This window comes from Arvicola amphibius, chromosome 11 (genome assembly GCF_903992535.2).
Source record: "Arvicola amphibius chromosome 11, mArvAmp1.2, whole genome shotgun sequence".
In the NCBI taxonomy this organism is placed as follows: Eukaryota; Metazoa; Chordata; class Mammalia; order Rodentia; family Cricetidae; genus Arvicola; species Arvicola amphibius.
In genome coordinates this window covers 40,222,588-40,240,643 of record NC_052057.2, presented here as the reverse complement: position 1 = coordinate 40,240,643, position 18,056 = coordinate 40,222,588, and the positions used below count along the sequence as shown (strand labels likewise).

The 18,056-nt window shown below is 44.0% G+C and overlaps 1 protein-coding gene across 1 annotated transcript in view; it reads left to right on the top strand.

Moving 5' to 3' along the window:
• Positions 1-3,276: 3,276 nt before the first annotated feature.
• Positions 3,277-18,056, top strand: part of LOC119826011 (EGF-like and EMI domain-containing protein 1) — a 576,796-nt gene continuing 562,016 nt past the window's right edge. Inside the window, exon 1 of the mRNA XM_038347058.2 lies at positions 3,277-3,365. Coding sequence (XP_038202986.2) covers positions 3,277-3,365 — 89 coding nt within the window. The remainder of the gene's footprint in view (positions 3,366-18,056) is intronic.

Sequence of the window (18,056 nt, the reverse complement as noted above, 5' to 3'; positions counted from 1 at the left end):
TAACCAGGTTGTGCGTCTTCAGCTGAGTGCTGAGAATCGAACTCCAGTCCTCCTGGGGACCCTACAAGCACTTCACTAACTGCATTATGCCTCCCACATCTCACTGTTTGTTTTTAAGGTATATATATGAGTGTGCTACAAAAGGGGAGCTGAATTCAAATCAGGTTCATTCAGTTCGTGGAAAAATATTAATACTAAGGTCATTTCACATAATGATGTTGCTTATGCGATGATGTTGTATTTAGATAATTATCCATGAAAGAACACATGGAAACAAACCTCAATTTATGGAATATACACTAATCATATTTATTCTGTCACATCTAAAGTGCTCTCAGTGTTCGTTCATCTATAATAAATATGCTTTCAAACTAATGTACATGAAAGAAAAATGTTCAAATGCAGGATTTCCGATGGACTGATGTACGTCCCACATACCCAAGCTATCCTTCAGTATAGTCATGTAAATCAGATAATTTACATATATTTCTGAATTTTTTCATTATCTTTAGGCCTTCACATATTTGTGAGTTTCAGTTATGGCTTACTCAAAATTTGGTTTTGTATTAAATATAGACTATTGCTTCGGTGAGGTTTTCTTTAATACAAGGAAAGGAAATGTTTTAGAAACTTCCTGCATTCTAGAAGGGAATGGGATTAGTTGCAGACCCCCACAGAGTTGAAACTAGTCTAGAAGCTAAGAAAGGCTTAGCGCTTCACAGGGAATTTCTGGAGACAGTTAATCTACCCTGTTATCTTTGGGTATGCTATACATTGTCATTAATACAACTAAGATCAAAACGGTATTAAAAACAACCTGGAGTTTTAAGAAGTGGCCTTAAAGGTGAGCCCTGTCCTTTCTTCAGGGTCCTGCGCACAGTCAGGACACACAGCTCAGGAGACACTGTTGCTATGTATTAGCCAGTAACTTTCTTGCCTTCTCATCCCCATAGGACTCTGCTTGCCCTGGGCCATCTGACTATTTATAAACATTTCTGTGGAAGAGGAGAGATCAAAGAAGAGGAGAGAAGATTAAACAATTAACTTGGTTATTATTATTTCCTTATAAATAAAGATGACTAATAAATTCAGGATCCCTGAGAAGAATGAAGAGTGGATATTACAATACCAGCGTGGTTTAGGAATCTATGCTGAGAAGGTGGTCCGGTGACCTCAGATCTCCAGAACACTCATTGACACTGTCCCTAGGCTCAGTGACTCTGGGCTTGGACTTCTGGTCTTCCAGGGCCTGCAGTATGCAGAACCACCTCTAGGAAAGAACATAGGAATGGATCATTCTTTTATATTTTAGGCAGTTGTAAATAAATGATTCTTTTGTGCAATCAGCTCTAAAATGATCTTTTCAGGATATATGCCAAAAGATAACTAGCTCCACGTTTACAATTTGGAAATTTTGTTCACAAGTTTAACTCAAATAAAGAAGGCACACATGGATATATATATATATATATATGTGTGCCTTCTTTATTTATATATATATAACTTAAAGAATGAGCATATAATGACAGGTAAGTTTAAGATAAATAGGAGATTCCACAAGAATTCATCTCAAAATCGAGGAGTACAATCACAAAGTACTAAAGCATGCACAGACCTTTCTTTCTTTCCTTTTCAAAGACGCCTCAAGAGAATCCCTCCAGCCCCTCCAGAAATGACCACTTGTTTCCTCAGTGTTAGAAAAAGCTGAAAGAAATAAAGGAGCATTGGTTTGAAAGATGGAAACCGAGAGGCGGGTGATTAATTCATCCACTCATGGCGAGGGGGAATCCAAAACATTTTTTTCAGAAAGGTTCTTTTAGGGTTCCTATGAGCAAGAAAGCCAGGTAGTATCACTGTAAGTATTTGACAGGGAACAACTCTCTGGAGATCCACTTTTTCTAAGTTTAGGAATAAAAGAAAAAGTTGTCTCCGTGCAGATTGCTTCACGTTTTGTTGGGCTAAAGCGCAGATTATGGCTTCCAAGCCTGGGTTGTCCTTGTTGGAGGGCATGATACACCATAGATTTTTATTTTCACGAAACACACTCCCAGAGGCTTGTGGCCTTCCAGACAGCAGCTGGCACAGGGCAAAGGCATAGCCTCCAGTAGGAGAAGCTACTGCCTACCGCTCTGCTCCGCTCTTGGCTGCGCATCCCTGGCAGTGCTGGCCAGTACCACAGCCTAAGCTCCCTGATTCCAGCAAACGCTGTTCCCTTCTGGAAGGACTATAGGGGCTAGCAACTGGAGGTTGCTTTGCGGATTTTAGGCATTCGGAGCTGGTTTGAAGGAAAAAGAGACGAGATTTGGAGAAGAGTCAGTCGGCGGCGCCTCTTAAAACTTGGTGCCTAAAATAAGTGAGGTGGTGGCCAAATACAGGGGAGGGAGATTATCTCATTTTGAATATCCAGGACTTTGGATGCGCCAGCGATGTGTACAGCAACTGTCGATTTGGCAGCAGACTGGACTCGGTCAATTGCAATTCCTTCCCCACTTCAAGCTTACCTCCCCCAGATCTGTGCTCAGACTGTCCTCACAGCCTTCAGGTGGGAGGGAGCTGAGCGAGAGGGAATAAAAAAGTCAGCTCGCTTTTGCTCTCCGCTGGTGGCAGAGGCGCAGCTGGTTGGTCCTAAGCAGGTTGGTGTTGGAGGGGGGAAAGCCCGCACTGCTTAGCATCTTTGCTGGTTTGGGGCGGAGGATGCTCAAAGGCTTTGGAGGAAGAGGCTGAGAGTAGAGTTGTGTGGATTATTGGTGGAAGAAAACGATGTGAGGTGCCAGATGCTTCCCCAGCCACCGCCCGTAGCCTCTTGGGGGAGAGAGGGTGAAGAGGGCGTGGGGGCGGGGACGGCCCTGCAGCGCAAGGAGCGCGTGGTGGCCAGGGGGCTGTCTCTTTAAGCGCTCCGGAGGGGTTGGGGCCAGAGGGCGGCGAGCGCGTTGCCATGGCACCAGGACTGCGGGGGCTGCAGGACCGCTGGGCTCGCTGGTCTCCAGTTGTCTCCGGTAATGCAGGGGCTGTGCAGCTCTTGGGCTACAGCTCCTGGAGTTGGCTTGGCCAGCCACTACTAGCACGCGCTCGCTTGTTGCCTGTGTCTCCTGCTGGGGTCGAGCTGCTACCGCGCCCTCCGCTGCGAGACGCACGTCGCGGTCCTCGAGAGCGAGCCCGGCACTTGCAACTTCTGCCTTGCGAGCCCAACTTCTGCGCGGGATTCGGACTTGCAGATCCCGAGCAGCGCACTGCGCGCAGTTTGGGCGGTGTCCCTACCGGCTCAGCCTCAACGAGATGACCTCCCCACTGTGGTTCTGGTGCTTCTGCGTCTGGGCCGCCGATCACTGGCCACCAGGAAGCGCCCTACAGCTCCAACCCGGCATGTAAGTGGTGCCCGGCAGCTCCGGAAAGCGTGCGGACAGCTTCCTAGTTCCATATGCCCCCGCCCTACCCGCGCGACACCATGGCAGAGGAAGAGACCAGGTCTCTTGGGGAAGCGATGGAGGGATGCAGCGCTGTCAGGCACTGGGCATGAGAACTTAAGTATGTCATTGACAGGGTGGCGGGAGCCTTAACACACACTAGACCTTAGGGAGCGACCCCCCCCCCCCCGCCCAGCAGAACTACTGCCACTGAAGGTCCAGGGCTTTCAACCTGATATTTTCCAAGCACCTGTCAGACCCCCACCCCCGCCAGAGTTTGAGTGTATGTATTTCATATTGGGGAGTAACTGTCCACTTTCCACAGGCTTTTACGTTAAATCCCGTTGAAGGAGAACTACCTTGACATTTTTTTAAATTCAATGCGTTTCTGCACATTTCCCCCCCTTTATAGGAGGTATGATGAGGTCCAAAGAATGGACTATTTCAAAGATCTGATGAGAGAGGCAAGAGCCAGCAATGCATGTGTCTGTGGGAGGGAGAGGCAATTGGGTGGTTGGTTAATCGAACAGTTAGGAGGAAGGGGCACAGGAGGGATTCCTCCTGCTTTCGTGGGTAAGACGGGGGAAATGTCTTGTTCTTGGTCACCATGTGGCATGCTGGGAGGAGTTCGGAGAAGTCTAATAGCCTGGTCTACTTAACTGGCTCAAGAAGTTTCTGCAAGGTCCCCTTTACATCAGTTTGCTGGAGAAAGCCGGGTCCCACTCAGCTTTCCCTGTTCTGCTCTCGGGCAGACGGCAAAGTCCTTTGAACGTTTCTGCATTCCCTCTTCTTTGCTTTTCTGAAATATAAATATTATATAATAGAAAAAGTGGTTTGGAGAAATAACCGAAAGGCACGGATACCTTTTCCTAGCCTCATTCTTCCGGTAAGAAAAACACCGTTTGGGGTTCACGTTACCATTCAATATTTAATTCTCTGTGAAATTCAGTCTGCTGTCTGGTTACTGCTCCGGTCATGAACTAGGAACAGAGCCAGGGTGTCATTCTGTTTCACAACTTTGACTGCGTAGTACCTAAATGTGTATTCTGAAATTTGAGGAATTGTGACTTTTGACATAGATTTGCATTGTTTACTTTGAAGAGGTGAATTTAAACTCTTCTGGTTACCCCAGGAAACATCACCCTGTGCGTGTGAAAGCCTTTGTCTTACAATACTTTAGAGCAAACTTGCTTTCATGGTATCACTGTTAAAGTGAGCCCTGGGTTGCCTTGTCTCATTCACCCATAAACACAGGACTGAGCGACCCCAGTGGGAAGACACGCTCCACTTTTACATGACAGTATTCCTCTACTTTCATTGTTGACTCTTTGGTCTAGAATGATGACCCTGCAATTGAAAAAAAATTGTAACTCATTTACATATCAGATGAGATGAAGTCAGATATTAAAACCAATACAAATTCTCGGGAGATTTAATAGGGACATGTTTTTCAAGGAATTGCTAAAGTCGCTCTGACTTTTAGTACTTTATGGTAGGGGAAATCCAGTCATGATTGCTAGTAGTCCTCTCTGGTGCTGGAGTTCATTCATCAGGAACTGCGGTAGGATCTACTGCCAGGTTTCTTTGCAGTTCTTGGCGTGTAGAACACAGCCACATATAGCACTTGGCTGTCACACACCTGCCTATTTGTTAAATGTGAGAGAATTCTCCCGGAGATTGTTAGGGACCTCTGTAGTCAATCACTAGTGCAGCCTCCTGATGAGGTAAAGATTGTAATGAAAGTATGCCATCCTACCGACCCACACTTCCCTGTCATCAGTGCAGCAAAGGGTTGGGTGCCACTTGTTGTGGAAGACAAAATGAAAAGAGGGGCAACTAACCAAAAGTCAGAATGACAGACTTGTTACATTCATGATTGCGTGTCTTAGAAGGGAAACTCATTTAGAAAATTTATTAATGAGGCAAAAGCTGTGTGCCATGGATTTTCCGACTCTCGTGATGTTCGACCCGTCTGATGATTTTGTTCGATGACGGTTTGGAAACTTCGGATGACTGATGTGGGCGGATGGAGAAAGTCAGCCCTCCACTGCGGCGTCGTTGTGTGAGTAGCAATCACAAACCACAGCTAGTGGGTTATCTCCCTTGCGTTCTTACTTAGACACCAAGGTGGCTTCTAGCTCTTTTGCATTTACCCAGCCCAGGGCAAGTGAGATGAGCAGCGCTTTCAAAGGGAAGAGGCTTGGCTGAGCTGAGATTTGCACCACCAGGTCTGAATCCAGATACTTTCACTGCAGAGCTTGGCTTCTTCCTGTCCTTTCTCCTTCCTTCTCTTTCTGTTTTTGACAAGGTGCCACAGGCAGCCCTCGCTAGACTTCATCTCACCCACTGTGTAGCTGAAAGTGTCCTTGAACTCCTGATGCTGCTACTTCCACCCTGCCCCCAGTACTGAGATTACCAGCAGGCCTCTGCCACCCCGCCATTCCTAGTTCCAGAGTTGGGGTCGAACTATTCCAGAACATTCAGGCCTATGCTGTTTTTTAAGTTTGTTTCAATTTCCCCATGTCTTCTCAGTGGGATTGATGCTGATATTTTCAAACTAGGGGCTGTCAAGATGCTTTGGGCACCTCTTCTGGGTTGCAACTGATCTGGGTTCCGTGGGCATCAGTGCTCCTTTTGAGTGCTAATTGTTCCACAATACTCATGGAAGTTCTGAATTTTCTCTGCCTACTTAAGATTCTGCATGAGAAACTCCTGACTGCTGCTTGGGGATGGCCCTAAGGCTTTGTGTTTGTTTTGTAGACTATACCATGCTATAGACTTGGCTGGCCTTGAACTCCCAGCAATCCTCCTGCTTCAGCTTTATGAATGCTAATATTACAGGTGTAAGCCGCATGGTGATGACATTTTGGTAAGGGGATGTTGACAACTTTACTTATGTTAATGGTACTCTGTGCATGTTTTACAAAGGGTTAAATAAGAGGAGTAAATAAACTCAATCCAGATCTTTGAGGCATCAAAGGATAAATGACCAGTTGTTATATTAAAACTTTGTGATGAGCTTTTGGGAACACTTGTATAATAATGAGATGAAAACAGTGAACATGGAGATGCAATGAGTTTTTGTCTGCCCTGCCACCCAGCTTCCAAATAATGACATGGAGACTTCGTACGAATTATGAAAGGTTGGCCTTAGCTTAAGCTTGTCCCACTAGCTATTATAACTTAAATTAATCTGCTTGTATTAATTTACATTTACCATATGGCCTTTTACTTTTCTTTTATTCTATATGCCTGACTTCCCACATCTCCATCGCATATGTCTCCCAAGAAGCATGCCCCTCTATTCCAAAACAGAAAAAGCTTCACCCTACTACTTCCAGTGTATCTGTCTGTCTCTTCCAGATGCCATCTGATGCTCTTTGATTGCTTTCTATCAACTAGTTTCTAACTTAGCCTCATGACCTAACGTTAGGTTTATTTAATTAATTGAAATGTAAACTTGGGGTTCACAGTGTGATTGAATATCCCCCAACATGGAGGTATTGTAGAGATTAGCACTGAATTAGGATAGAACTAGCTGCCTATGATCTTTAGAATCTGGGATACTTATGTTTGTCTAACACCTAGGAGGGAAGACTTTAAAAGGGTAAGGGTCAATGTTCAACCAAACAGTCTCCTAAACTATATGGGATGTTTCAAGTCTGTGCTCTAATATGGGCATCTTACATAGGCTGTTCTGACAGAGAATTCAAAGCATGTGTTGGAGCCTTTGCTGTGCCACGAGAAAATGCCTATATAAATAGTAAGGGAAAAAGAGTGTCCCTGGCTCATAGTGTCTGAGTTTTCCGTTCATGGTTGTTTCACTGTTTGTAGGCAGAATGAGACAGAACACCATGGCTAACAGTGTGGTAGAGCAAAGTCACCCACCTTAGTGAGAACAGGAAGTGGGGAGGGGTAAGCTAGGGTGCAGACTAGCTATATCTTTCCAGGGTGTGCCCTATGCTTGCTCCCTTCAACTAGACCATCAACTCCCATTGATGCCATTAAGTTGGGATTTTAGCAGGGATTTAGATATTGACTAAGTCATTGTCCTCAGGTGCCAATCACTTTTCTAAATGTTCACTGCTGAGCATGGCAATTCAGAAAAATCTTCCGAGAGGACCCTTCAGGTACAGACCATAATACAATCTCTCCCCACTACAGACCTGTGCAGAAATGTGGTTCAGACTTCTACGGCTGATATGGAAGCCTAGAGCCAAAATTGGAGGGCTAGGGAAGTCAAGGAATTTAGAACCTGGCTGAAGTTTCATGGCTGGGGAGTAGCGGGGTCACCTTTGATTCTTGTCTCTGGAGCCCTGTTTCCGTTTACCATGCTCCCTGGCAGTTCCTTCACCATTTTCACCTCAATTCACTATGTTTAAACTATACCCGCTCTGATCTTTCTACTGGATGTAAACTACATCTAGCAATAGTTGCTCTCTCCGTCAACCCAGCTGGCCCCAGACTTTGACCTCACAGCTTTCTCAATCCATGCTTTGTTGATGACATTAGTATTGTCATGAACATTTGCGCGTGGTTCCTGTCCTCTGTTCCAGTTCCCCTTCTTTAACTGTTTCTTCTGTTGTCCCACACTCCTGTCCATGGTGCTTTTGTTTTGATGCTTCAGAGGCTTCCTGGTGTGTTTTCTCAACATCCTCTCTTCCTTATTTGTGCCATTTTTTTTACTTGTACCATTTCCTTTCCATTCACACATATTTTGTACTTTCTGTTTGTAGTCTGCCTTGTCTGTTGACATGTCTTGATCCTGCTGCTTTGCCTTATCTTTAATGGCTTAAAGACAGCTCATTAACACTTCACTATCATTCTTCTCTGTCCTTTCTCCATCTTTTCCTCCCTCCCTCTATCCCAATTTCTCCTTTTTTTCCTCCCTCACTTTCTTACTTTACTTCTTTCTTTCTTTGTGTGTCTACATGTATTCTTGTGACTGTGTAACCCAGAGGATAACTTTAGGTATCCCCTATCATTCAGCATCTTAATTAAGAAAAAAATAAGAATCATATTATTATGATGAATTCACAAATAACAAACTCTAGATGGATAGGTTAACATAGTCACACAAACATTTGCCCTGTCTCAAGTTCTATATGTCTCGATGGATGTTCATACAGTTAGCATGGCCATTCTGAAGCTGTGGGGCTTCACTTAGGGTTTTACAATCTCACTATCAATTACACGTTTATGCACTTATCTACCATTAAACAAAGAAAAACATACAACAGAGCTAAAGCTTGAAATAATTGCTTTGTATTCCATTCATGACTTTTGTGTCTGCCCTTTGTATCCTGTCCTTCCTCAACACCTAAAACCACTCCTTCTTCTGTATTGTAACCACAATTGTTTACGTACACACACATATACACAGGTGTAGGCTAGGATCTGCATATGCAACAGAACATTCTTTTTTTTTTTCTTTCTGATACTGGGTGACCTCACTTAATGTCACACTCTCTAAATCCATCTTTTTAAAAATTTAGTTATTTCATTTTTCTTAACAGCTGAGTAATATTCCATTTAGAACATGTACCAGATTTTTATTACCTAGTTATCTGTTTGATTACATGAAAAGTTGGCTTTATTTCCTTCCTGTAGTAATTACAGAAACAATAAAAATGAATGTATAAATAGCTCTATGGTAGGTGAGGTGTGGGGGTTTGAAAGAAAATGGTCTGCAAAGGGAGTGGCACTAATAGTAGGTATGACTTTGATGAAGGAGTGTGTCCCTGTGGGAGTGGGCTTTTAGGTTTCCTATGCTTGGAATATCACCCAGTGAGTCAGTTGACTTGCTGTTGTCTCTGAGTCAAGGTGTAGGACTCTCAGCTCCAACACCAGATCTGCCAGCATGTAGTCATGATGCTAATGGACTGAACCTCTGGAACTGTAAGCCTGCTCCCTCATTTAAATGTTTTCATTTATTAGAGTTGTTTTGGTCATGGTGTCCCTCCACAGCAATAGAAAATCCTAACTAAGATGCATAGTCCCCTGGGTGTGTGCCCAGCAATAGAACAGCTGGGTCATATGGTAGTTCTGTTTTTAATTTTTGAGGAAACCCATACTAATTTTCACATGTATGGTGTCCTGGATAGTTTTAATGCCAACTTGACACAAGATAAAGTTATTTGAGAGAAGGGAACTTCAATTAAGAAAATGCCTCTGTAAGATCCAGCTGCAGGCAAACCTGCAGGGCATTTTCTTAATTAGTGACTGACAGAAAGGACCCAAGCCATTGTGGGTGGTGCCATACCTAGGCTGGTGGTCTTGAGTTCTATTAGAAAGCAGACCGAGCAAGCAGTGTGGAGCAAGCCAGTAAGCAACATTCCTCTATGACAATTGCATCGATTCCTGCCTCCATGTTCCCACCGTGTTTGAGTTCCTTTCCTGACTTCCTTTAGTGATGGGGAAGTGTAAGCCAGACAAACCCTCTCCCCTTCATGTTTTGTCATGGTGTCATCACAGCTATAGTAGCCTAAGTAAGACAGATGTATTAATTTTTCTTCCTCCTAGCAGTGAATAAAGTTTTCTCTTGTATCTCTAAGTAAGTGTAGTTTGATTTTCCTTCTTCGTGACTTGGAATGTGAAACACGTTTGAAAACAGGTGTTGGTCACTTACGGTATGTCCCCTCTGCCCCCTACACTTCTTCAGAGCCGTGTGTCCAATTCATTAGATCATTTGTTGATTGGCAGTTTTATTTCCTTGGTATCTACTTTCTGCCATTATTTGTAACGTGTATTAATTCTCTTCTGAAGAATGATTTTCTCCCATTCTGTGGGCTCTGTGCTTGCATGATGGTGTCCTTTAGTGAACAGAGGGATTTTAATTCCATGTCCCATCTGTTGAGGACTGGTGCTAATTCTGCACTCCTAAAGTTCTGTTCAGACAGTTCTTGCCTACTCCAGAGCCTTTAAGAATATTCACTATATTTTCATCTAAAAGTTTCAGTATTTCAGGTTTTAACTAAGATATTTTATCCATTTTGATTGATTTTTTTCTACAAGGTGAAAGATTCTTTTGTAGATGACTATCCAGTTTTGTGTATATCATTTGTAGAACAGGCTGATTTTTTAAATGTAGGTTTTTGCCTCCTTTGTCAAAAGTTATGTGGGCATAGTTTTGTCTGTTTATTTCCTGGTCCTCTATTCTAGTCCATTCGTCAGAACTGTCTGGGTTTTTCTTGTTTTTTTTTTTTTTGTTTTGTTTTTGTTTTTGTTATTTGAAACAAGATATCTCACCCAAACTGGAACTCACAGTGTAGGTTATGTGAGTGGTCAGTAAGCTCCCGGGATCCTCCTGATCCTTCCTCGTGGGCGCCAAGGTTACAGGCATGAACCACCTTCTGCTGCTCTGTTTGGTGCTGGGGCCTGAACTCAGGCCACTGAGCCATCCTCCCAGAACTGGATTTTTAAAAATAATTTATCAATTTATTCAATACTTCCGGATCTCCTCTGCTGTTGGTCCTTCTCAGAGCCTGTCTTCTTTGAATATACTCTCTCCTCACTTTCTGTAGCGTGTGACATTGCTAATTCTTTCTGTTTCTTCTTTTCTGTAGCTTTACTTTGGCCTGTTCATGTGTATTCATCTGCAGCTTCCTTTCTCCTGCCTTCCCTCCTACTGGCTCCCATCATGCACTCTGTTCTGATATGGCCTCTATCTCCACAGATAGCTGCAGGCTTTGTGGAACTACAGACTTGCATTTTGAGCTAGATGCTGATCATCTCTGTGGGGTTCAGCTCAGACTGCCACAGGCCATCTCTCCTCATCTCTGCTTCCTACCTTTTTTTTTTTTTTTTTTTTTTTTTTTTTGGTACTTTGCCTATCTTCTACTTTATTAAACCTGAAAACATTCTTAAAATTACTTTTCTTCTAATTTATTTTCTTGGTATTTATGAGCTTAAGGTGCCATGCTTGGAAGAAGCCCTTTCCTATGGCAACTTATGAGTAACTTAAGTTTTATATTTTTGTCAGTTGCCAGATCCTATAAACAGCAGCACTGAAATACCCTTTGTGCAGTTCGTATTTCTGTTTTTATGTATAGCCCAGCTGGCTGCCTGTCCACACACAGCATTATGGTCAGCTCGTGGTCTCTCATATACTTTAAATTTCTGTTATATATTTGTATTGTATATAATTTAACTTTAAGATTAGATTTGCTTTAATCGATATATACTGTGTATACTTGAGAACCACTGTGGGATATTTGACTCCTGTGTACACTGTGTGATGTTTAAATTCAGATAGGCCTATCTATGTCTTTAGCCATTCACCGTAAGTGTATGTTTTTTGTGTGTATGAGCATGTGTGTATGTGTTTGTGTGCAAAAATGTGTGCTAGTTTGCATGTACCTGCCCGAGGTTAACCCTGAATATTATTCCTCAGACATTGCCTGTCTTTTTTTAAAGATAGTGTTTCTATACATTTTTATAATCTACACTTGCCGTGACCTACATACACACCTTGGGTCCCAGAACCCTGGCAGGGGTGGTGAGGGAATTTAGAAAAGACAGATACACAGGGACACACACTGAAGTGGGCTTATGTGGGATTCTCTAACCACTACCACCACAATCTGGAACCCCTCCTGTTTATTAGGGTCCAACACAGGGGAAGGAGTTAGCTAGTTGAGGGAGATCTCTGTAGGCAGCCATCTCAGGCTGGAAACATCCTGCGGGAGGAAGCTGCACTTGTCCGTCTGTGTACAGTTGTTTATAATCGCCTAGTTGTTTATAAACACTCATCCTGGATCTTCCCGCGGAAGTCTTTCATTCCTCTAAACCTGGCTCATATGAGGAATGCCTTTGCCAATGTACCACGGGCCAATTGGTCTTGGAGTCCTCAAGAGTCCGTGCTCATGTTGAAGCACACATCTGCGCAGGAGTTCACTCACTCAGAGCCTCCTCTGTGCCTACGTCCACTCTCTCTATGAAGCCATAGAAAAGAATGTTTCGATCCTTCTATGTGTGCTTAGAACTCCTTGTCTACTGCACACCACCCTTCTGCTCTGTCCCGCCTCCCTTTAGCTTGGGTTATCAGCATAGTATGGGAAATGTCTATGAAACCAGGATCAGGTCGTGTCTGTATTTCTGTCCTGGATTATTTCATTAACATAAGAATCTCCAGTCCCAGTCATATTGTAAATGAAAGGTTTCATTCTCTTTTCAATAATGGAATTACTAATAAATGTGGGCTCCTTACTGTACTCAAGGACTTTTATTCTGATTCATGATTCAATTTCATTAACATTTATTAAACACATGTCTTTTAGAATTGTGTGTTTTAGATTTCTCTTTGGTCCACTTAGGAAAGGTCTGTGATTTTACTCTGCTCCCGAGGTAGCCAGTTAGTTCACGGCAGCGTTTAGGTACGGAGAGAGAGAGGATAGATTCCTCAGCCGCGGCAGATTCTCTGACAGTCCTTCAGTGCAGAGAGCCCAAGCTGAGTGTCTTTATCACTAACCTCCCCTCAGTTCCTTGGGAACCTCGAGGAGCATCCCAGAAGGATGCAGCGCATAGAGTTGAAACTGAGAAGCCTGCAATTTAGGAGTGCCTCAGGCCTAAGGAGTCTGCTCGCAAACCTGCAAACCCTTGCTGAGGGGGAAAACAGCCTTTGTTCTAAAGCTCAGGAGAATTCTGCCCCCAGCTCCAGCAGGAGATGTTCCAGCCTTCTTCTGAGGCTGTTTATTGTATAAACACCCTTCCAGAAGGTGAGCAAGCTGTCATGGCGTTAATTAATTTTTATTCTTATTATTTTAGTTCGCAGACTGGAGTCCAGCTCTTCCTCTTCATGTAGGCATAGGCGAGGGAGGCAGGTGTTCTCCCACTGAGCTACACCCATTCACATGGCTACACCATCTAAGCTTTAATGGAAGTATTAGAGACCTGGAAAAGCCATTCTCAGCACTCCTAACGTGTTTCTTCCGTATCCTAGCAGCACACGTTTGACTCAGGTGTAAGCCTAGTTTTCTTCTCCACTGAATCCAGCTCTTTGATTTTGAGCATGTTCATATTGGGACTAGATGAGAATGGATTTAGTGAGCTTACCCCAGAGCTCCTGTCCACTCTAGGGTTCGTCTTTCTCTTGCCTTTTATTCTTTTCATTGATACTGAAATCAAATCACTCACTTGATTCCTTTATATGTGGTTGGTGTTTTCTGCTCTTACTAGTTTGTTCAACAAACATGTGTTCAGAGTCAAGTAAGATCTGGGGGAGACAAACTAGCCTATCAAGGCTACCCACATAGACTTCCAGCCCAACTGGGAAGAAGAAAGAGGGCAGGACTTTTGAGAAGGCTTGCAGGGGCTCGTTATCCCTCATGGGCTTCTGGGTAAAGGTGTGATGGGTGGAAGGCACTGAGGGTGATGGTCATGTGAAATGGACGAGAAGAAATGCAGGCAAGAGCTTCTCTTATGAAAACTATAAGAGAACTCATTTTCCCATAGTACATCTGGGGGCAGTGAAGCTGTACAGAACCAAGCAAAAGAGGAGTCTAGGTCAGCTCAGATGGGACAACTCAGGAAGGCTTTGCACTCTGCTTTGGGACATCTGGCCACCAGTGTCATTCATTCTAAGTAAACATTTATTCTGATGGGCTGTCAACCTCAGCTCCTTAGTTCCATGGCCAAGAAGACATGAACTCAAAACAGAAGCCTAATCTGGTCACATTTGCGTCGTGAGTGATGATGGTTTGGGAATGAATCCAGGGTAAGGGAGCTCCATTGGGAACTTCTGTATGCAGTCTAGGGAGAGGCGGGTGATGCTGAAACCAGGAAATACAGCGGAAGATGAAAGGTGCAGACTGGAAGGACTGGCATCAAGAGAAGCCAGTGCCAGTGCGAGTAGGAGCTGAGGTAATGCGCGAAACAATCCCACACCAGTTAGGATTTAAAGGGGTATTTATTTTGGGGGGTAAAACTCACAATACACCAACCGTCAGGAAGGGAGCCTAGTCGCTGGAGCAGGAGCCGGAACCAAGCGTTGGAACCAAGAGAGCGGCCCAGGCTTGCCGCTCTTTTTAAAAGATAAGTAGACCACGCCCCAGTGGGCTGGTATTTCAGCAGCTATTGGCTGAAGGAGCGGAAGGCGCTGGGGCAGCACAGTGGGCTCTTACTTCAGCGGAAGTGGAAGGTCCTCCCGCAGCACTGAGGGAGAAAGACTTCAAGGAAACTCAAACACTGGGAACACGAGGAGGGAGGAGCCTTATGGGAGAAGAGGTATTCTAGCGTGCGCATATGGGTCTGTGTGTACCCCGAGGTCCCACTTGTGGGCTCCTGGAGAAGATCTGAGGAGAGGAGTCAGGAGTGTGTTCTGGACTAGAGCCGCGGCTTGATGTTGATATGGAAAGGCAAGTGAGGAGACAGTGTCAGCGAAAAGAGAAACCCAGGCCTTGTGACAGACAGAGAGGGCAGGGGGAAAAGAGCATACAGAGGGAGTTAAGAAACTATTGAGAAGGCTGCAGAAGGCCTCAGAGAAGTTGTATAAAGTGGGAACTCGGAAAACAGACAGTGAGTGCCACTCTTGGAAAATGAGACACAAAAATGCTCCACAGACCCAGTGGAAGCACATTGATCTAGCAGAGAAGGCTCCTCCCACAGGCATCATTTTTGGCCGCGGTGACTAGGAGGAGATGCTCCTGTAGAGCATCCTCCGGTGCATGTTGCTTGACCAGGAATTCACCCTCTATCTGCCATTATTCTCAGTCCGCTAGTCCGTTGGTTAGGCATTTCAGCAAAGAGAGTGGCTTTTCATATTACTCCAGCAGAACTCATCAGCCTACAACCATGAAGTTGTTCTCCTGTGTCTGCAGAGATGATCAGGTAGGTGAGAACGTCTCAAGGAGACGTATCAGTACGTGTTATTACAAGATACTTAGATTCCATGAAGGAGTTAGGGGAGAGAATTGCTGATATTAGAAAGGAAGAAGCCAACTAGAGGAAGTTCTGGAAATGTCCATGTTGATATTGGAAGGTGAGCTAGGATGGGCTTAGATGAACATTCCCTAAAGTGAGTGGGAAGAACGTACAAGGTAAGGTGCTGGCGGCTGTGAATGGGACACACCTCTGGGGACCACATAGTTACTAGTGTCTTTATCGTTGTCCCTATGTGCACGCAATTCGCTTCCCACTGGCACATCCTAAGGTTCCTAACTGCACTGCATAATTTACGGGCCTGGAGCCTTTGTTATAGATGAACTTCAGGGCCTCCCCCATCTCTTGCCGGATAAGAGCTAATGTCCAGCATAAAAGTTAACCATTTCAGGAATGTTTCAGGACTTGGAGATGGGGATTAATGATACATCTGTCTGTCTCAGCAGTGTTAACTGACATTTGTATTTGCTGCAGATTCCTGGAGAGTTCTAGCTTGTATAAACAACAAGAGCAACAAGCCCTACAATTATGTTTCATAGCCATGTGGCAATGATGAGGGCATGCTTGGGATTTTTAAGGACGTTTCTAGGCAGCTCTGTGAATCAATTCTTTGTGTATAAATTACGTGGCTTGTCAACTTATGATCTGGAAAATGTTTTCTGTCACTCTGCAGTGGACAGTTTTCAGTGGTGTTTAATGTTTCTGCTCATTGATACGGTTAATTAGGAATTGACAGTAATTCTGAGCTTTAGTTCATTTTGCTCTTGAGGGAAGGAGGCAGTCCCAGGAGAGTTTAGCTCTCATTTTTTGAATTATTAAGAAAACCGCTTCCACGATTTAGTGTAGTGGAAGCTGGTGGGTAAAAATCAGCCTGTTTGAATAGTTTTTGCTTCTGGACTCATAGCTGCAAACCCCACATGTATTGTCACACTGTGAAGGATGTGGTTCATGAAGAGATGTACAGCTAGGTGTGTGTGGCTGAGAAAACTATAGTGGGTAGTTCACGTTTCACACACATGCACACAGTGGGACTAGGTGGGATGGTGGATGACTGTCACACACATGCACACAGTGGGACTAGGTTGGATGGTGGATGACTGTCACACACAGGCACACAGTGGGACTAGGTGGGATGTTGGATGGCTGTCATACACAGGCACACAGTGGGACTAGGTGGGATGGTGGATGGCTGTCACACACAGGCACACGGTGAGTGGGACTAGGTGGGATGGTGGATGACTGTCATACATATGCACACAATGGGACTAGGTGGGATGGTGGATGACTGTGGCGGTCATTTCACAGTAAACACTGTTTCAAATCATATCACTACACACCATAAATATATATGGTTTTATTTGTCAACATACCTCAGTGTGAGCTGGAAAGAAGTCAATGATAATAAAATAATAGTCAAATTTTATTAAGTATTTATGGAGTTCAAACAAATTTTGGTTAGCCTAGCTGTCAAAGTCCAAAAGATAAGAAAACAGTTCTCAGCATGAATAAACTGGGGATGTATCATGACATCAAAAATTTATTTTCCAATGTATTTCACAGCTTATGCTGAGAAGCACTTCCTATCTTTTGAACTTTTGAACTCTCTATGTATTGGGATGAGCGAAAACGAACTCAGACTTCCTTTAAATATGCTGCAATACTAAATGCACAAGAAAACAAGTAGGCACTCAAGACTCAATGCACACTGGGCAATTATGTGATAGCAGAGTAGCTTTAGGGCTATTATGCACTACTGGAATGAATTTTGATATAGGAACCACAGTAGGCACCAGCCGTTACATCATACAGATGTGGGCTCTGCATTTCTTAAAAAGCAAATTTTGCTTGAATTCAACTGACAGTTAAGAAGTGTGAGCCAGGAAACAACTCTGTCAGCATTCTCCGAGTTTCATAAATCTATTTACAGGAGAGGTCCCATTAACATTTTAATTGTTTCTCTGCTAAACTTGCTCTAGCTGCCACCTTTAAAAGGTTCAGGTTCATTAAAATTTAAGGGACCAGAGAGTTTATGTTCTATTCTAATGACCCAGAGGTGGTTGCAAAGGCTCTAAACATTTTTTTTTCTTTGCTTCATTGAACAACTGAGGGATTCCCTCTAGTTGGTAGACACGTTCCACAGTAGGGTGTTGTGTTGCTTCCTTTCAGGCTCCTCGGAGTACATTCTGTGTCTCTCTTTTCTTGCCTGAATACAAGGTGCTAGGATCTTCAAAGGTACATTTATATCTCCTCTCATCTGCTCTTCACTTCTCTCGTCTACCCTCCCCTCCCCTGCCACTTTAAGGAGGAGCACATTCATACAAATGTGCATAGAGGCTGTGAGATTGTTCCTTGGTTACTATTCACCTTAGTTGCTGAATTAGGCTCTCTCCTTGATCCCTTACTACTGATTACGTTAGGATTGTACCAGACTATTTGAGGGGGCCATCAACCAGCTCCCAAATCATTACCCAGAGACTTATTAGTTTTGAATACGTGACCTTGCTTAGGCTTGTGTCTGGCTGGTTCTTTTATCTTAAATTAACCTGTTCATCTACCTTTTGCCTCAGGGCTTATTACCTTTCTTACCTGTGTTTATCTTCCTTTCATTGCTTAGTCTGTCTCACTGGCATCTGCCTGGCTTCTGGCCCCAGACATGTCCCTTGTCCTCTCCTCCTCCTCTCATTCTTCCTTTTTCTTTTTCAGAGCCTAGATTTCCCTTCCTAACTATTCTCTCTGCCTGCTAGCCCCGCCTATCATTTCTCTGCTTAGGTGTTT